Source organism: Apis florea, unplaced genomic scaffold (assembly GCF_048593485.1).
Source record: "Apis florea isolate Af1SG1 unplaced genomic scaffold, ASM4859348v1 contig_3325_pilon, whole genome shotgun sequence".
NCBI lineage: Eukaryota > Metazoa > Arthropoda > Insecta > Hymenoptera > Apidae > Apis > Apis florea.
Genome location: NW_028256738.1, coordinates 198310 through 214372, shown reverse-complemented (window position 1 = coordinate 214372; position 16063 = coordinate 198310). Strand labels below are relative to the sequence as shown.

Genomic DNA, 16063 nt, shown 5'->3' with positions numbered 1-16063 from the left:
TTTTTCATTCAATAATTTATATCGTGTATCATCGAACCTAAATAGATATAACGTTATAATAAATATAATCCAATGAAAACATAACAAGATGCGTATAACACACCTCTTTATCTGGAAGGGTACAGCGGAATGTGTGTGAAAATTCTTTGGATTAAGAAATGAAAATGAATTTCTCGATTCTCGTTAACACCCGATGGGAATGGTGAATTTCATGAACTTATACAGAAGAAATATATAGCTTTTTTTCAGTCTTCGATAAAAATGATGATGAAGAGACATACCGCGCGCATTTTCGTGAACCGATTGATCGTGCGTCGTTCAAGAAATACATGTAAAAAAATAAAGCTTCGAAGAATCAATTTTTGTGCTATCTTTTAGTGCGATTGAGATTAGTGTTCCGTTCACCCCTCCCTACCCATATGTAACATTTTTATCTAAAATTTAAACAGCTTATAAAGCTCGTCTTTCGTAACATCAACGTTAGACGAATTTTGACGACGTATCATTTCACGATAAAAAAACGTCGCAGTTAGTTCCTTTCAGGAATATGATTATTTTATAATATTTCTTTTTTTATTTAATTTCAACAATATAATTTTTTAATATTTATAATTTTGATGAATGCCAAGATTTCCTGGTTCTTTTTAGAGGATTGAGCGTGCGCAATTAAGAGTCGTGTCCAACTACACGTGATACGTGTCCGCAAATCATAGATTTAGTATACAATTAAGAATTAGATTCTTAACGGGTGCAATCTGACGTTCACATCTTATTATCAGGGGTATGGAAAAAGGATGGGAACATTTACCAGCGGAAGTAATTTGGTACTATTTCTTCAATATTTCTTACATATTTTGTAGCTGCATATGTTCGTAGATTCAAATGTAATCTTTTATTCTTACATTCTTTCAACAAGCAAGCAACAATAAATTACACGAAACGTTTTAACAAACGTTCGCGAAGATAATCTTTGTCTTGTTGTCTCTATTATGACATTCTTCTCGCGCGCACCTCTCATTATCAATTTTTATCTAGAACATTTCTTTTCGATACCAATAATTGCTATCGATTATTTGGGCTTAATGGCATGATTGACAGCATTGCTTCTGATAAAGAGGCACCCTGCACATATTCATTGTTTTCACTCTGCTACAGAGTTGTGAATGATCTTTGCACTCATCTGAAAGAACAACAATCGTATTCAGATTTATTATTATAAAATTTCAATTACACTCATAGCTCAATTTTAAATTTTAAATAACAATAATCGTATATTACCAGGTGTTTGAGGACATGGTGGACCTCTACAAGTCTTCATGACCGGAGGTCGTGGAATATCTCTGCACGCATTACCAGCTGGTTTCTTGGTACCATACCAAACACATTGTAAGATTCTATATTTGATACCGTCTTCTTCGCATGATGCTGTACACTACAAACAGTCAAATATTCGTTTTTTTTTTTTAAATTTTATATTCATATTTAACGAAAAATATGAAACAACAAAGATCTTAATGATATAACAATTCATACCTCTGACCATTCTCCAACTCTCCAGACACCTTTGCAGGCATCGTTATAACATTCTTGCCTTTGAAGAGGCCTTATAGTATCATCACATTTATTAGGATCGAGTAATGTAATGTTTTGTTGTCCATTTCCCATATCGTCAATCAAGCGACAAGTAACGTCACGTCTTTGCATTGCAGTTTTCCAATTAAAACACCTGGATGTTTCACACGAAGTCCATTCAGTTGTATGCCATTGAGGACATTTACCAAATCCGCAAGGTCTAACTTTTTGAGGTACCGGATGTCCAGCATCTTCGCACAATGTCGCTCCTATAACTGTCCGTGGTGGTGTACGAGTTGTGTTCCCAATCGGTTTTGCTGCACGAACTGTACACTGGGCGCCTCGCATCTTGGCACGAAGAGATATTGAAATTTAATATTTTACAATTACATTTATTTTTGATATTGATTAAAATTATTTTTTTTAAATTACCTGAAATCCGCTTCCTCCACATGTTTGGGAGCATTTTGACCAATCTGTCGTTATCCACTCGAAAACTAGATCTTCCGTAGTATCTAGATTTTATTTATTTGAGAAAAAACAGTATAATGTTGCATCATTTTATCACATTAAAGAAATAAATTTTATTTACCTAAGACGCTAAGAGATGGAATCGTAGAATCGGTGGTAATATTTGGTTCAACAACAGCGATAGTCGCGATATCCAAAGATTTATTAGTTTTTTGTATTTCTTCATTATTCACATTTTCGGACGAATTGTTACGATCTTCTCGATTTCGCGACAAATTCTTTATATTTTTTTCAATTTTCTCGGATTCTCGATCCTCCATTCGCGCCAAATCGATCAAATCATCTTCCAAATCTCTGGTCGTCGTTTCTCGAGTAATACCATCTTCATCCGTGTCATTTCCAACATAAACTTTTCGTTTCTTCATTTCTTCCTCAAAAATATATCCATACTCTTCCGTTTTATTTAAAACTTTCATTTTCTCGTCGTCGGTATCCGGTTTCTTCGAAATTATATCCGTTTCTTTAACCGACATCGTAGAAGAAGCGTGTTCGTTTTCAAAACTATTATAATTTTTTCGATCAGATTGATTTTTATCGCGAGATTCTTCGAATTTCTCTATATTATGTTTCATATTTGAATCTGGAACGTAATACCTCTCCAAATCAATATTCTCCGAACTGGTTGCCAGATTTATAGATTCTTTATTTTGATTTTTAGGCGTGGAATTCCAATGATTTTTAACATCTGTTTTATCGTGCCATTGTCTTTTTACATTTTTCAAAGATTCTTCGATATAATCTATATCAGATTTCGCAGGCGTGACTAAACTATCTTTAGTCACAACAGGAGTGATTTTCACCGGATCATTGTGTTGTAATCCAAATATGGTCTCGTCTAAATCATATGGATCGACGTCGATGAATATCCTTTCTTCATCCGGTCCAAAAGTTTCGTCAGGAATCGCGGTGTTTCTATACAACGTGTCCAAATTATCTTTCATATTTTGATATCTCAAATCGGAATTTCTGTCGGGCATTGTACGTTTCGTCGCAACGTTTGTCGCAACTTCTTTCTTTGCATCGTCGACATATGCCACTGGAGCTGTCCTGTGAGATCTTCCCGCAGAACTGTCACTTTGAAACGGCCAATATTCCTATTGGAAAATTTATCGTAAATTGTATAATATATAATATAATTATATATGTAAATAGACGCGTATTTTAGAAAATAAAAGTAAGAATGATCAGGTTGGAAATATTAATCTTATTTTTACACTTATCTACTACTGTCATCTCACCTTTAATGTTGATATAAAATAAGTTAAGTGCGGTATAAGAGTAGAGGCACTTGATCTCGAGGGTGCAGTCGATTCCACGGATTCGTGGTACCCTGGCTGATATGTTAGACGAAAAAGAACCACCACCACATAAAGTTAATCCACGCATAGAAAGCATGAAGAAGAAATCGAGATAAAGAATCATCAGAGAGATCAATTCGTCATGCGGTTATTTATGAAATGAGATTTAAATAGGTTATAAATTGAAATTAGAAATTAGATTTAAGTAAGCTTCCATTTACGTCTTTTTTTTTTTATGCTTTTACCTGATTCAACGATGTTACAACGTGTTCCTTGTGCATCATCGTAGAATCCGGCGGCGTTGGGCTAGTTTTCTGTTTTTTCTGATGTGGCTTTCTCGTCGGATTGCTAGGGACTGCTCGTTCATGACTTAAATCCTCGCTGTCGATGGGAACAAAACGGTTTCCGTACGCGGCTATTAGAAAATCAACTTGAATTACACAAAATCTTTTTAGAATGGAAAATGAAAATCAAGAATTCAAGAATCAAATCAATTAAATACAAATAATTCTTACCTGCTCGATCAGTGTAGAGACTTTCGCCTGAATTGGCAGGCGCCGAGTCCAAATTTGCATTTCGTTGTCGATGGACGGAATTGCTTAATCGTAAATACTCCTCGCTGCTTATCTGCTCCTTCGAACGAAATTTCACTATCAATTGTGTCTCCGCATGAGAATTTCCGGCTGTAACATACAAATTGACGTTTTATTCACTACCTTCTATAAATTTTATAAAAATTTATCTACTTACTCACCTATACACGCGTAAACACCAGCATCCGAGGATGTTATGTCGTTTATCTTTAACGCCCCCTTCCTGCTAATTTTATATTTCCTTGATTTCCTTAACTCTTTATTATCTTTGGTCCATGTGATCTGTGCTCTGAAAAATATTTCGATTTTATTCGACGTGTTTCTATTAAACTCGTATGTTAAATATGGACACGCACTTGTCAAATTTCCTGACGGGACAACGAATCTTTATAGAGGATGTGCCTTGAAAAATCTTCGCAATACCGCCGATCTTTAAATCTACCTTCGCGTTCATGTCTGTCTGGTTATACGTTGTATTTTGACTGGTAATTATAGGCAGGGAACCCGCATCCATATCGTGACACGCTCTTGTATTGCAAGGCTTCTCTGAGGCGGGTTTTTGAGGCGGGCATTCGCTATCCTTTCGATTTTGTTTACGCCCCTGAGCCATTATTTGTTCGCAACTCACTTTTCGTTTCTTCACACCTCCTCCACAAGTTTTCGAGCACTGAAACGTCCATTATCGTTTACCATTATCCCATTCTTATTCTTATTCTTATTTTCATCAATATGTTAAATTATGTTATACGTAATTACAAATTATCAAACCGTTTTTTATATAATACAATAACATCGAATTTTAATAATTATCGAAATCAGGATTAATTGGTGGGTAATAATCGTGTGAATTCGAGCCTCGATCACAGATGATCGTATCATTTAATTTACTGTACAGAGGTAAAGTACCTTGCCCCATTTGCCGGTATTCCATTTAACCGGACAATCCCATACATTACAGTATTGTCTGTCCGCTGGCTGTGGCTGCGGGCACATGTGGTTTGGCACTGGAACCATCTTACCTGTGCCACGTATCACCTCGTGTATGCACGTAACATCACGTGTCTGTATGCCGATTCCGCATGGACTCATGCACGGTGAAAATTCGCTAAAATTCCATCTGCGAGGAAAAATCGGTCGGCTAATTGCAAATAGAACGATACTCGTTATTAAACCAATGCTGTTTAACTAAATATATTAGAATTCTAGAAGAATGGAAGATCTAAGAATCTAAAAAAGATATTTTTATATTCTCTTATATTCTTGTTATAATTAATACTTGTACAACATTAGTTTAATATTCTGATTAAAAGAGAAATTTTTTTCTCTGATTTTTTTCCCCATTTGTTGCTCGATGTATTACCTAGGTGGACAAGGATGGTCGTTGCAAACTCTTATCCTAACTTCCGGTTTCGTTTCAGCGGAACAAAGAAAAGGCATGACGGTCTTTCCGGTGTCGTCCCGCACGCAATTGACTATCAGCTCCTGAGAACCTGTGGAATATCGGATGAAAAAGCAGAAATAAAATCAGTGTAAAATCGATAGAATTGATTGCGAGCAGGCAGAGCATTTCTGTCTGTTCCCGTATTAAACGAGTCGACGAGAATCGTATAACTTTAATCCATCGGTTCGATGCGATTCAATCGGCTAACTCGTCGCCGAGCACCGTTAATTGTACAATCGCGTCGCATTATCCCGGCTAATTAAACGCTCTATGCGGAACGAACCTAGATTCGTTCCGTTAATCCTTGCTGATCTGATCCCCGATAATTCCCTGACTTACGTTTGCGGCTGATTAGAGTCGGTTGAATATAGTATTTACAGAACGGGAGATAGATAATTCGATTAAAAGGATTTTCCAAGCTACGAGAAAATATTTCGATCCAGCTAACAAGGATATTTAATTATCACTATCACTGTCTTCCTTCCCTCCTCTCCCCTCTCTCTCCCCTCTCCCCCATTAACGAATATCGCATAATTTCCAACGTGTTTCCTTCGTGGATCACGAACAATCAGAAGAAACGCTTCCCTCCCCCCCCCCGTTCCTGCTCCCGTCGCCGCGCTTTCGAAGTTTCTTGTTTCCCCTGTGAATTTTCATTCCATTTCCATCCATGTTAAATTTCAAGTCTTCCCAAAACTTGTCCCAATTTTACTTGAACGCAATTCACAAAATTCCCCTTCCCAACTATCCGAGTCTGAGCGTTTAAACGCGTTTAATTTTCACCGTTTCGAAACAAGTTATGGAATGGAATATCCCTTACCTCCGAGGCAAGTCGCGCTGCAAGGAGTGTAACCAGCTTCCTTCCACGAGTACGTGGTCTGCACGTCGCTTCCCGGGGCGACCTTAATCCCACCGTCGTAACCACTTCCGCTCGAACCACTCGAGGATGATCTGTAAGTGTCAGCCAGGCTTGGCTCCGCGTATCCGCTGTCGTCGACAGTGTCGATCCCGTAGGTGAGACTGTTTTCAATCACATTGCACGGCGCCATCACGCATTTCTCCTTCTCGATCGGTTTCGGTCCCGAGCACTGTCGATCCGGCAGATCGGCGATCGTTCGACTGAACTCGAGGTATATCTTGCAACGGACTTCGCGATGCCTGATCCCTTCGCCGCACGTGACGCTGCACGATGACCATTCGTCCGCGATGAACCTGGAGGGTCGTTCGTATGATGATTCGGATACGAAATTCCACCCGAAACGGTCCCTTCCTTTCGGAGTCCGTTCGAGAACGTTTTCGGAACGAAGCTCGTCATTTCGTTTCAATTTGATCTTTCGAAATTTCTTAGTCTTTGTTAGATCTTGTTATTTCGTCACGTACGAATGTGAAATCGAGCGTAAGAATTTTTTACATCAAATTTCGTTAATTCGACTTTTCGATCGCAACAGTTTGCGATGTAACAAAGAGAGAATCGAGATTTTTTTTTTTTTTTTTTTTTAGAAAAACCATAAAGGAAGATTTCGACGTCCGACTTTTAATAATCAAGCAAGGTAAACTTCCATAGAATTTCGAATACAAAAAAGTGCACGCATCTTTGCACGCGTTTCCAATATTTTCCATCTTTTCGTTCTTTATCTTCCCACAATACGAATGCTCACGGCGCAGAATTTATCGATTCTTCAACTATTCGTGGTTCATGGAGCGAATCGTACGACTGTCCTGTCATCGATTAAATCGGATAAATAACCGCCGGTTATTTCGGGATTATGTTTGAAACCGCGCGCGTTCTATTTCCATTCCTGCACTCTTCTATTCAACGCGATTCAATCGCACAGCCCATTCAAATTTATCCACGAGTATCTACTTTTATCCATCGATCAATGACTTCTTGCTGACAACGTTTTCAATTTGCTTTCGTGTAACGACGAGCTTTGATCTGTTTCGATTACACGCATTCCCGATTCGATCGCCGCCGCTCAAATAGATCTCGTATAAACGGCCCATCATGGAAAACGTAGAATAATTTCGTAGCACAATATCGTGGAATGTAGCTATCTAATTTCTCTTTTTTCTCTTTTCTCTCTTTCTCTCTCTCTCTCTCGGAAACGGCGTTTATTCGGCGAGCCGGAAAATGTTTTTATTTAATCTCGTCGGAAAGTAACCAAGCAGCGTGTACCATTATCCGACGAGAGGCCGAGATTCTCTTTCTCGAAATGGAATCTGGTTGAAACTCGTGTAAAATTCGTCTGACGAGACGCATAGCCAGACAAAGAAAGATAGATAGAGAGGAAGGGGACAATTCTACGGTCTAAATTGTGCATGCTAAGCCTACAAGAATACACGCAATGGTACAACACAGGTTAAAAAAAAGGAAAAAAGAAGAAAAAAACAAACAAAACATCGGGTATACAAAACATCGGGTAGTAAGTAAAAGGAACGAAACTGTAATCAGTCTACGTAATATTATCGGTCGCAAGTCTATTGCTAATGCTTGTTCTACTGGCATTCGCGTTATGCGCTAAGAATTAAATCACGGCAAATCTCGATAATCTTCATAAATGCATTAGAAGCAACAGCCAAAGTAAAAAAGCTAAGAAAAGCTTAGCCGAAATTTCAAGCGAAGATATTTTTTTTCAAGTTTTTGGAAAAGTGTTGCGCGTCAGCGGAAAACAGGCCAATCGCGGATAAAGAAGAATGGAACAAGAGAGAGAGAGAGAGAGAGAGAGAGAGAGAGAGAGAGAGAGAAGGAAAGATCCAATTACACGTTGCAACGTGTATTACAGTTACAAGAGCGACAGGCACATTGTTTTTCCTGCTGCGTTTATGCCGCGAAACGATTATTCTCGCTGACGCGCCTACGAAATGCTAAGATAGATAGAGAGAAAGAAAACGGAAAATGCTAATATACGCTAAAAGAACAAGAAGAGAGTGTGGTAATCTGGAGTGGAATTTGTCTAACCTAAAGTTGATTAAGGGAAAAGGGTGAATAAACGAAATAAGGGGGTGGGAAAAGGAGAAGCATCGTTGGAAAGCGATCGGGATATTTGGGAGGAGGGTGGAGAGGACACGAAACGCTTCTAGAACTCGTTTAACCCTGATTTCGTTCAAAAAAAAGGGGGGGGGGGAAGCATCCTTGGACTTCGCAGCTTTGCGGTGAGTTACAAAAGCGTGCGAAGAATCTAGAGAGAGAGAGAGAGATTGTGGAATACGTGGGGATGAAGAAGAGGGATATATACCGATAATGGTGGCGATGGTGGCGGTAGCGGTGGTGGTTAACGAGGAGGAGTAGGAGAGAAACATTAAGCAGAGGGAAGAGGGAGATACGATGGAACATGGACGGTTTGCTTTGCTCTTTCTTGAAAGGAAGAGAAGCGATGGGAGCTCTTAGGATGGCGGAAGCCAAGGAAGGAATCGGAAGGTAAGAAGAACTTAAGAGAAAAATAAAGAAAGAGAAATCAAGAAGAACAAAGAGAGAGAGAGAAAGAGAGAGAAAAAGACGAAAAGAATGGGCGGATGTGTAAGTAAGAGGGAGATCAAAGGAATTAGAAGAAGACGAAAAAAAGAAAGAAAGAAAGAAAGAAAGGGGAGAGAGACAGAAAATAGAAGAGTTAAAGTGATAGAGAGTAGAAAGAGACACAGTAATGGGATACCTCAGATACAACCAGCCACAGGCAAAGTAGATCGTATATCTGTCAGGACAGACCAATTGACGTCAAGAAATGAATGCTTTTAAGAAGGAAGATTTTCTATCTAGCTTGTACGAGTTTTGTTATTTTGTTCAAAAGTTGGAGGGACAGCGCAACGAGAAGCTCTACGAGGCGATCTGTGTGTAACGTTATAAATATCCGGCTACGGACCTGCCCGACCGAACGTATACCATATCGATATATTACCATATCGGTGTATATATGTGTTCACGCGTGTGTTTATCAATTTTCAGAGAAGTTACTTACGTGGATTCCGAGGGTATCGGTTGGTCGATCAATTTTTCTGACACCGGTGGAGGTGGGTACGGTTGCATCAACGGCTGCGTCATTTCCTCGCCATCTAAAACGAAAGTTCACCGGTCGCAAAATATTTTTCCACGAACTCATCGGATGGTTGTCGGACAAGTGGATCGTGCGCGTGATAAATCGAAAAAAAGGTTCCATCGATGAAATCGTCCTGTATGACGCGAGGAATGACGATACGCCGGTGCATAGAAATGCAACTTATAACACTTACATATCGGACAGGGGATATTTGTTTTACACTCCTGCTCGGTGTGCGGTCGTTCGGCGAGATCGCAGTCTTTTGAAATCGATCCAACAGCGTCCCTGCATTCGATTGTCCTCGTCCTGACTCCAGTACCGCAAGTCTTGGAGCACTATCGATCACAATTGGCAAAAAATAAGTTTCAAGCGGCGAACATCAGTCTACGGTTATGTAATAATGTAATAAACGATGATTTATTTTCAACGAGGAAAAAATATAATATAAGAATCGTTGAAAATTAGCGAAATTTATGAACCCGATCGATCGTGAAAGTAAAGTAAATTTCGAAATTGAAACGTTCGTGGAAATGACAACTTTCGTTTTACACTCTGCACTCGTTTTCGACGGCGAAGAAATATAATATAGAGATTGAAAATTAGCGAAATTTATGAACCCAGTCGATCGTGCGAGTGGAGCATTTCGAAACTGAAATGTTCATGGAAATGGCAACTTTCATTTTACACTCTGCTTCGTTTTCGACGTTTTATTTCGGGCAATGTGAACAGGTTTAGTTGGAACACGGTTTTCACGGTAAGAAGGGAATACGAAGCGAGATAATACCGAAGTAGGTGCAGGATAAAGTCCATAGAAATAGAGGAAAACGCGAGAAAGGAAAGGCAGAGCGAAGGAACAATAAAGTTTCGTGACGCCACTGTGGAATCTAATTTCGTATACTAACTGCTATTTGCAAAGTTCCATTCTAACGTTCAAACAATTTAAAAGGTTCTTCTAGAGCGACTCGAATCCTCGAAGATCGTTATCGAGGTGAGGTGTATGCCGCAGAATGTTAAAGAGTAAAAAAAAAAAGAAAGGCGGATAAAGATATTTTTTTTAAAAATAATCAGAGCCTTTTCGCCTCTATGCTGAATTGCAATTTGCGACACATTTGCTCTTTATTCAATTTCTTTTTTTTTTTTTTTTTTTTTTTTATTTTATTTTATTTCTATAAGTAAGCTTTTAAAGAGCGTATTAAGCGCGAAAGAAACGCCGTTGAAACATTTTTCAAGTTTCGAGAAGCGAATTTCTTGGTTCATTATCGGTTGAATGTGTGGGTTACACGTACACGCGACGTGACATGCAGAAATATCGAACGAATTTCCTCTCACCGTGTTGTAAATCCGGAAACAAAGAACAGTGGCCCGACCTCTTTGCTTCCTGTCACGAAAGATATGAAGTAATTGCTTCCGTAGATCGTTTCCGACATAGAAAACTTTACTTTTCAGTCTTTTAGTTGAAAGGAATCTTCAGAAAACACGATGACGTTGAGATAATACGTTGAAGAATAATCGATTATCTTTTTATTTCGATTATTCCTCTAATTGGTATTATCGTCAAGTTATATTTAACGTTATAATATAATTTGAATCTTTGATTTAAATCTTATTTAAATCTATTCGAAGAAAAAAATTCGAGGAAATAAGGAAGGAGAGTTGAAAAGTTTGATCGAATTGAGACAAGATAACTTACTTCCTTATTGCGTACTCTTGTATCCGAAATTGATCAGATTTATTTCGAATCGTAGCCGAATCTACGAGGTGGCAGGTACCATTTTCAGCGCGCTGATTGTCGCGGAGAAAGAGTCGAAAGGCAGAGTGTGCCGATGGTAGTCTCGAGCTTCTCTCAGCCAGAATAAAGTCTGTTGATCGGGAAAGTAAGAACTGGGAACGGTCTGAGCGGTTTAAAAGCGTGAGTGAGATGGAGGGAACGAACAAAAAGTCCGAACATCGAAGCTATCGTTCAAGAGTCGAAGGTGGAAAGGTGACATGAAGGAGAAAAGCGGAAATCCATTCGACTTAGCCACTCTGCTTTCTCCTTTGCCCCTATTGTTTGCTTCTAACCTTATTCCTCGTGTCTATCCTTCCTCTATTTATTTCTGATATTTTTCCTTCTCCCCGCTTTTATCCATCCACTTTATCCATCGTTTGCTTCGTTTCATCCCCTTTGTTTTTCCATTTGCTTCACTTACACTTTAATTCCATCGAGCGATTCATCCTTTCGCAAAATCACTGTTTTCCCTTTCTTCTCTTGCCTTCTCTTTTTTTGTTCCACTTTACTTACTTTCACTTCGTCTTCTCTCTTCCCCCTCCCCGCTCCCTCATTTCCTTTCTCTGTTTTTCAACTTCTACCGAGTCTCATATATTTCTTGCGTTCCCTTTTCCTTCACCCCTGCCCTCCCTTCTACTAAGAAGCATCGAGAAGGAGGTCCGATATCGTGGAAATGCTTTAAGCAGCCCTGTGCTTTCAGTTCAATATTTGCATGGCTCCTCAGCTCACAAAAGAGAGAAATCTATCAATTCCTGTCTTCCGGTGCTGGTTCTTTCACCCTCTCTTCTTCCTTTCTCTCTCTCTCTCTCTCTCTCTCTCTCTCTCTCTCTCTCTCTCTCTCTCTTTCTCCCTCTTCTCGCAGCCTCGGATGAAATCATTACCGTGCTGACGGGTATAAGAGGGCTGCCTTTATGTATCGTTGGCAAAAGGATACCAACGACGCCATCTCCTCGCCTCCTGGCAGCTTGCACCGTTTCCTTCATCAGCCATACCGAGACCATTGTATATCGATCAAGCGTGAGATGAACCGTAAATCATGCTTGCGCACATTTTTCCTTATACGTGATTAAAGATATTTTCGTATCTTTTTTCATCTCATCATCCCCCTCCCTTTTTTTTTTTTTTGCTATCATGTCTGACAAAAGCGCGATTTTCTTATTTTTTTTAAAATCGACGAGAGTAGTTCATCGAAGATTTCAAGATTTTTGACCCGAATACTTTCTTCCTCGACTCGAGTTTATGAATTCGATTCTGGTATCCCGTAACCATTTTTACCGGTGAAAGATGAAGGCGTAGCTGTGGTAAATATCGTTCTAGTACACCACAGTTTTACGATTTCTTTATTCAGCTGCGAGCTCGCGTAGCGAGGAAGGCGATCGTTGTTCGTATCGATCGCGGAATGAAACGTCATAAATCATATGGACCCTTTGCTTCATATATACCTACGTGACTAGATTCCTCGCACCCCACGAGCCTTATTGTGCGTAATAAACCACCCTGCCATCATTCAACGATTCCATCTCGAAGATCAATGTCCAGAATACTTTAACACCGTTCCCTCCCTGCCTGAAGTGAACTTCGATCCTCAACATTCGTATTTTTCATACGCGTGTCGCAAAGTTTCCCTATCTCTTCCGAGTATTCACGTCTTAAATTTCCATTCACGACAAAACGTGCCCCTCCATTCGGTTCTACGGATCTAACAGCCAAACAAATTCCACATTCATCGTTGTGAACTGAATTAAATTAACAACGTCTCGAGAAACGTATACACTCCGCCTAAGGAGAAAATAAACTGGAAAAGACACGGAGGCGAACCGGTAATCTCCGGAACAGTGGAACAGGAAACGAAATTTAGCTTTCAATTTGCACCCGGGAATTTTCCCTCCCCTTGTCCCATCCCCATCCTTCTTCTTCCCTATCGAGGACGCGAATCTTGAAATATATTCCCGGAGCTGGAAAACGACGAAGCTCCGATTCGTCGTTACCGACCAACCATTATGAGTCCGCACGATCCTCGAAATACCGGCGCGCTTTTTATTTGTATCGAAGGAGAGTAACAGTAATAAATACGTAGTCTGAGATGCGCGAGTGCATTTAGCGATCCTCATGAATAAAGCATAACTTTGCCTGGCCGGGAATCCCGTCGGGAATCCCGTTGATTTTTCCCACTTCGCGCGCACCGGATGGAAAGTTGGCTCGTCCCCCACGAGGGAGGGGGCGTAGAGAAGAGCGGGAGGATGGAGGAGGGAAAAACACGAGCTCCTCGTACAACTTGTCCCTTATTGTTGCGTCTCTTTGCACCTCTTATTGCAGTTTTATTCCTCGATGCTCCTCGAGAGGTTGCATCAAGCAGAGGCGCGGGGATCGAGTCACTTTTCTGCCCAGGCCATCGCATTCGAGAACGTTTGCTTCACCCTTGTTTCGCGCCTGGCAGCCTGAGATACGATGTTGTAAAATTTTATCGTTCCCAGAACTTTCTTACCAGTTTGTTTCTGAATATAAACGAAACGATCTCCCCTGTGGTGTTATTCCGCCAACTTACTTTAATTTCTTTCACACCGAAACGTGGTGTCGTATTCACGTCTATTCTTCGATGAATGTGAATGTTCTCGTGATGTAATTCTCTTGAAAGGGCGGCCCCTATTATATTAATTGCTATATAATCGAAACTCTCGTAAATCCTTGTACGACTCGCGCTAATTTCCTACGCACTACTCCCATTCACAGATCCAAGTTCTCCTCCACAAGGATCGTGGCCAACTAGAAGGGAGAAATCGGGGAACGGAACCAGGTCCAAGTTTCACAATTATCGTACGCCCGTATATAACCGCGACAATGTACGAAAAGTTTTCAATGCATCGAGTTGAAACAGAATCGGAATGAAATCCAAGAGGCTTGGGAGAGCGGGACTTAAATTTCCATAAACGCATGAAATCGGACGTCCTCGAAACCAAATGTCTGGAATGCTTCCAGCAGATATCGCGCTTTTCAGGGCACACGGTTGCCCGACCGAGGCAAGAAATGGTAGTGGAAACAGAGTTGGGAAACTACGAAGGGATGGGAGGAGAAGAGAGAAAGAGAATCGGTCATCGAGTATCGTGCCAAAACGAGCCCTGAAACTCCCGTAGGCGCCACCATGTCGTTCGAACCTTCTACAATCTACATTCTCTGTATCTGAATCGTATTTATTACGCGTAGATAGAACGCGTACGAATCTCGGTGCTAACTGTCGACCCGTGAAGTCATGGACTCGTGGTGCATGCTGCAAACTGCAACGCACTTGGCGGCCAGCCTCTTGATGCCGTGTCTCGAATCGATTTGCACTCGCGTATATATATATATATATATGTATGTATATGCGCTTGTATTCGCGCGACACAGTCTGTGCACCTGTGTGTCCACCACGAATGCAATCGGCAACGATGAATTCGTCGAGCAACGAGAGGCATTTTCCACGAGAATGCACCCTCTTACCCTCTTCTTCGTGCGCCTTTCTCGCTTTCTTCCGCCTCTCCTCTCGAACCTCTTATCGCGCCACTATTTTTTTCCACCCCTCCCGTTTGTCTTCTATTCGCTCCTGGCTTCTCGCCTTTCAACCCTTACGAAATGTCTCGCTGTTTAACGTCCCGCAAAATCACTCGCGAATCTTCTCCTTTCTTTTTTCTCTCCGTCTCTCGTAATTCATGCATCCCATCGTACCCGGTTTTATTAAAATGACAGCAACGTGACACTGCTGGCAAAATTCAATTATCCCTATCTACGATTCGAAAGTTTTACGTTTAATAAGGACGTGTAGGATGTTCGTTTCATTTAACTCCTTTTCCAAATTCAAATTCCGTCGTTCAAGAATTACGTATTTTTTTTACCCTTTCGACACGGACGTTCTTTCACGAGGAGAGAGGCGTGTCCACCTTTTTTTTTGCCAAGGATCTCGAAAAAGGCGATATAGAAGTAGAACGAAATAGAAGCAGAGAAAATTCGAGGAGGAGGAGAGAATCGAAGAGAGCAAGGACTAAAGTTATTTGAGGACTAAATCGTTCTGTTTGACGGCTGATGCGGCCTGGAACGTGTTCAAAGAGTCCCGAAAGAGCGCGAAGAGGGCACAAGCGGCGGAGAAAGGGGAGACTCGCGCGGTAAAAGAAGGAATTTCGCGTAGATACACTTGGAGGAAGAGACGAAGGAGGACGAAGCGAGGTGCTGTAACCAGGGTGCGCATTTATCTCGAAAAGGAAGGTTTGAAGAACACGCCTCGAATATCGTCGAGGTGAAAATCTATCCTCGTCTGATTCCATTTTAACGCGTTTAGCAAACATGTCGCCTTTTTCGCGGATTATTGGCGAATCCGCGGTAGCGTGGTTATGCTCGGTCGAATTCCTTCAGTTTCGTGAAAATCCGATTTCAACGCGAATTTCTGGCGCGCGACAGGCCAGACGAGGAAAGTTCTTTGGGTTTACTCGCGACGCTTTGCCGAGGCGTTAATGTCGTTAGGTGAAAGAGAGAAAGAGAGAGAGAGAGAAGGAGAAGGATAGGTAGGGTGAGTAAAAATGTTTGAGCAAATTAAGTGGTTTCCGACCACAGAAGAGCGGGACCGGATATAAAATTACTGGCGGGAAGGAAACTGTTTCGTGGCTCGTTTCACCGTTTGGCGAACCGAGAAGGGGAGGGAGGGAAGGAGAGAGGGAGAGTTCTAAAGGACTTTGAACGATGGTCCCCTCGACCCGCTAATTTTGTTGTTGCCTTTTTTTTCTTCTTCTTCTCCTTCTTGCTTTTGCTGTCGACGATGTTTTCGGTTTGAGAGTTACTCCTTTTTAACGGACATTCGCCAAGTT

At 40.9% G+C, this 16063-nt stretch overlaps 1 protein-coding gene across 5 annotated transcripts in view; it reads right to left on the bottom strand.

Annotated features, from left to right (window-relative positions):
• The window catches only part of nolo (ADAMTS-like no long nerve cord), a 189040-nt gene continuing 172977 nt past the window's right edge, over positions 1-16063 (bottom strand). For 3 of the 5 annotated variants that reach the window (XM_012491503.3, XM_031918903.2, XM_012491500.3), the window contains 15 exons: positions 9657-9798; positions 9386-9479; positions 6253-6644; positions 5355-5484; positions 4901-5111; positions 4351-4661; positions 4156-4283; positions 3917-4084; positions 3647-3831; positions 3342-3437; positions 2165-3197; positions 2005-2087; positions 1534-1920; positions 1279-1432; positions 1-1180 (listed from right to left, as the gene is read on the bottom strand). In XM_012491503.3, coding sequence (XP_012346957.2) covers positions 1080-1180; positions 1279-1432; positions 1534-1920; positions 2005-2087; positions 2165-3197; positions 3342-3437; positions 3647-3831; positions 3917-4084; positions 4156-4283; positions 4351-4661; positions 4901-5111; positions 5355-5484; positions 6253-6644; positions 9386-9479; positions 9657-9798 — 3615 coding nt within the window. In that variant the 3' untranslated portion in view covers positions 1-1079. The remainder of the gene's footprint in view (positions 1181-1278; positions 1433-1533; positions 1921-2004; positions 2088-2164; positions 3198-3341; positions 3438-3646; positions 3832-3916; positions 4085-4155; positions 4284-4350; positions 4662-4900; positions 5112-5354; positions 5485-6252; positions 6645-9385; positions 9480-9656; positions 9799-16063) is intronic. The other 2 variants (XM_031918905.2, XM_031918906.2) reach the window with 2 other exon arrangements.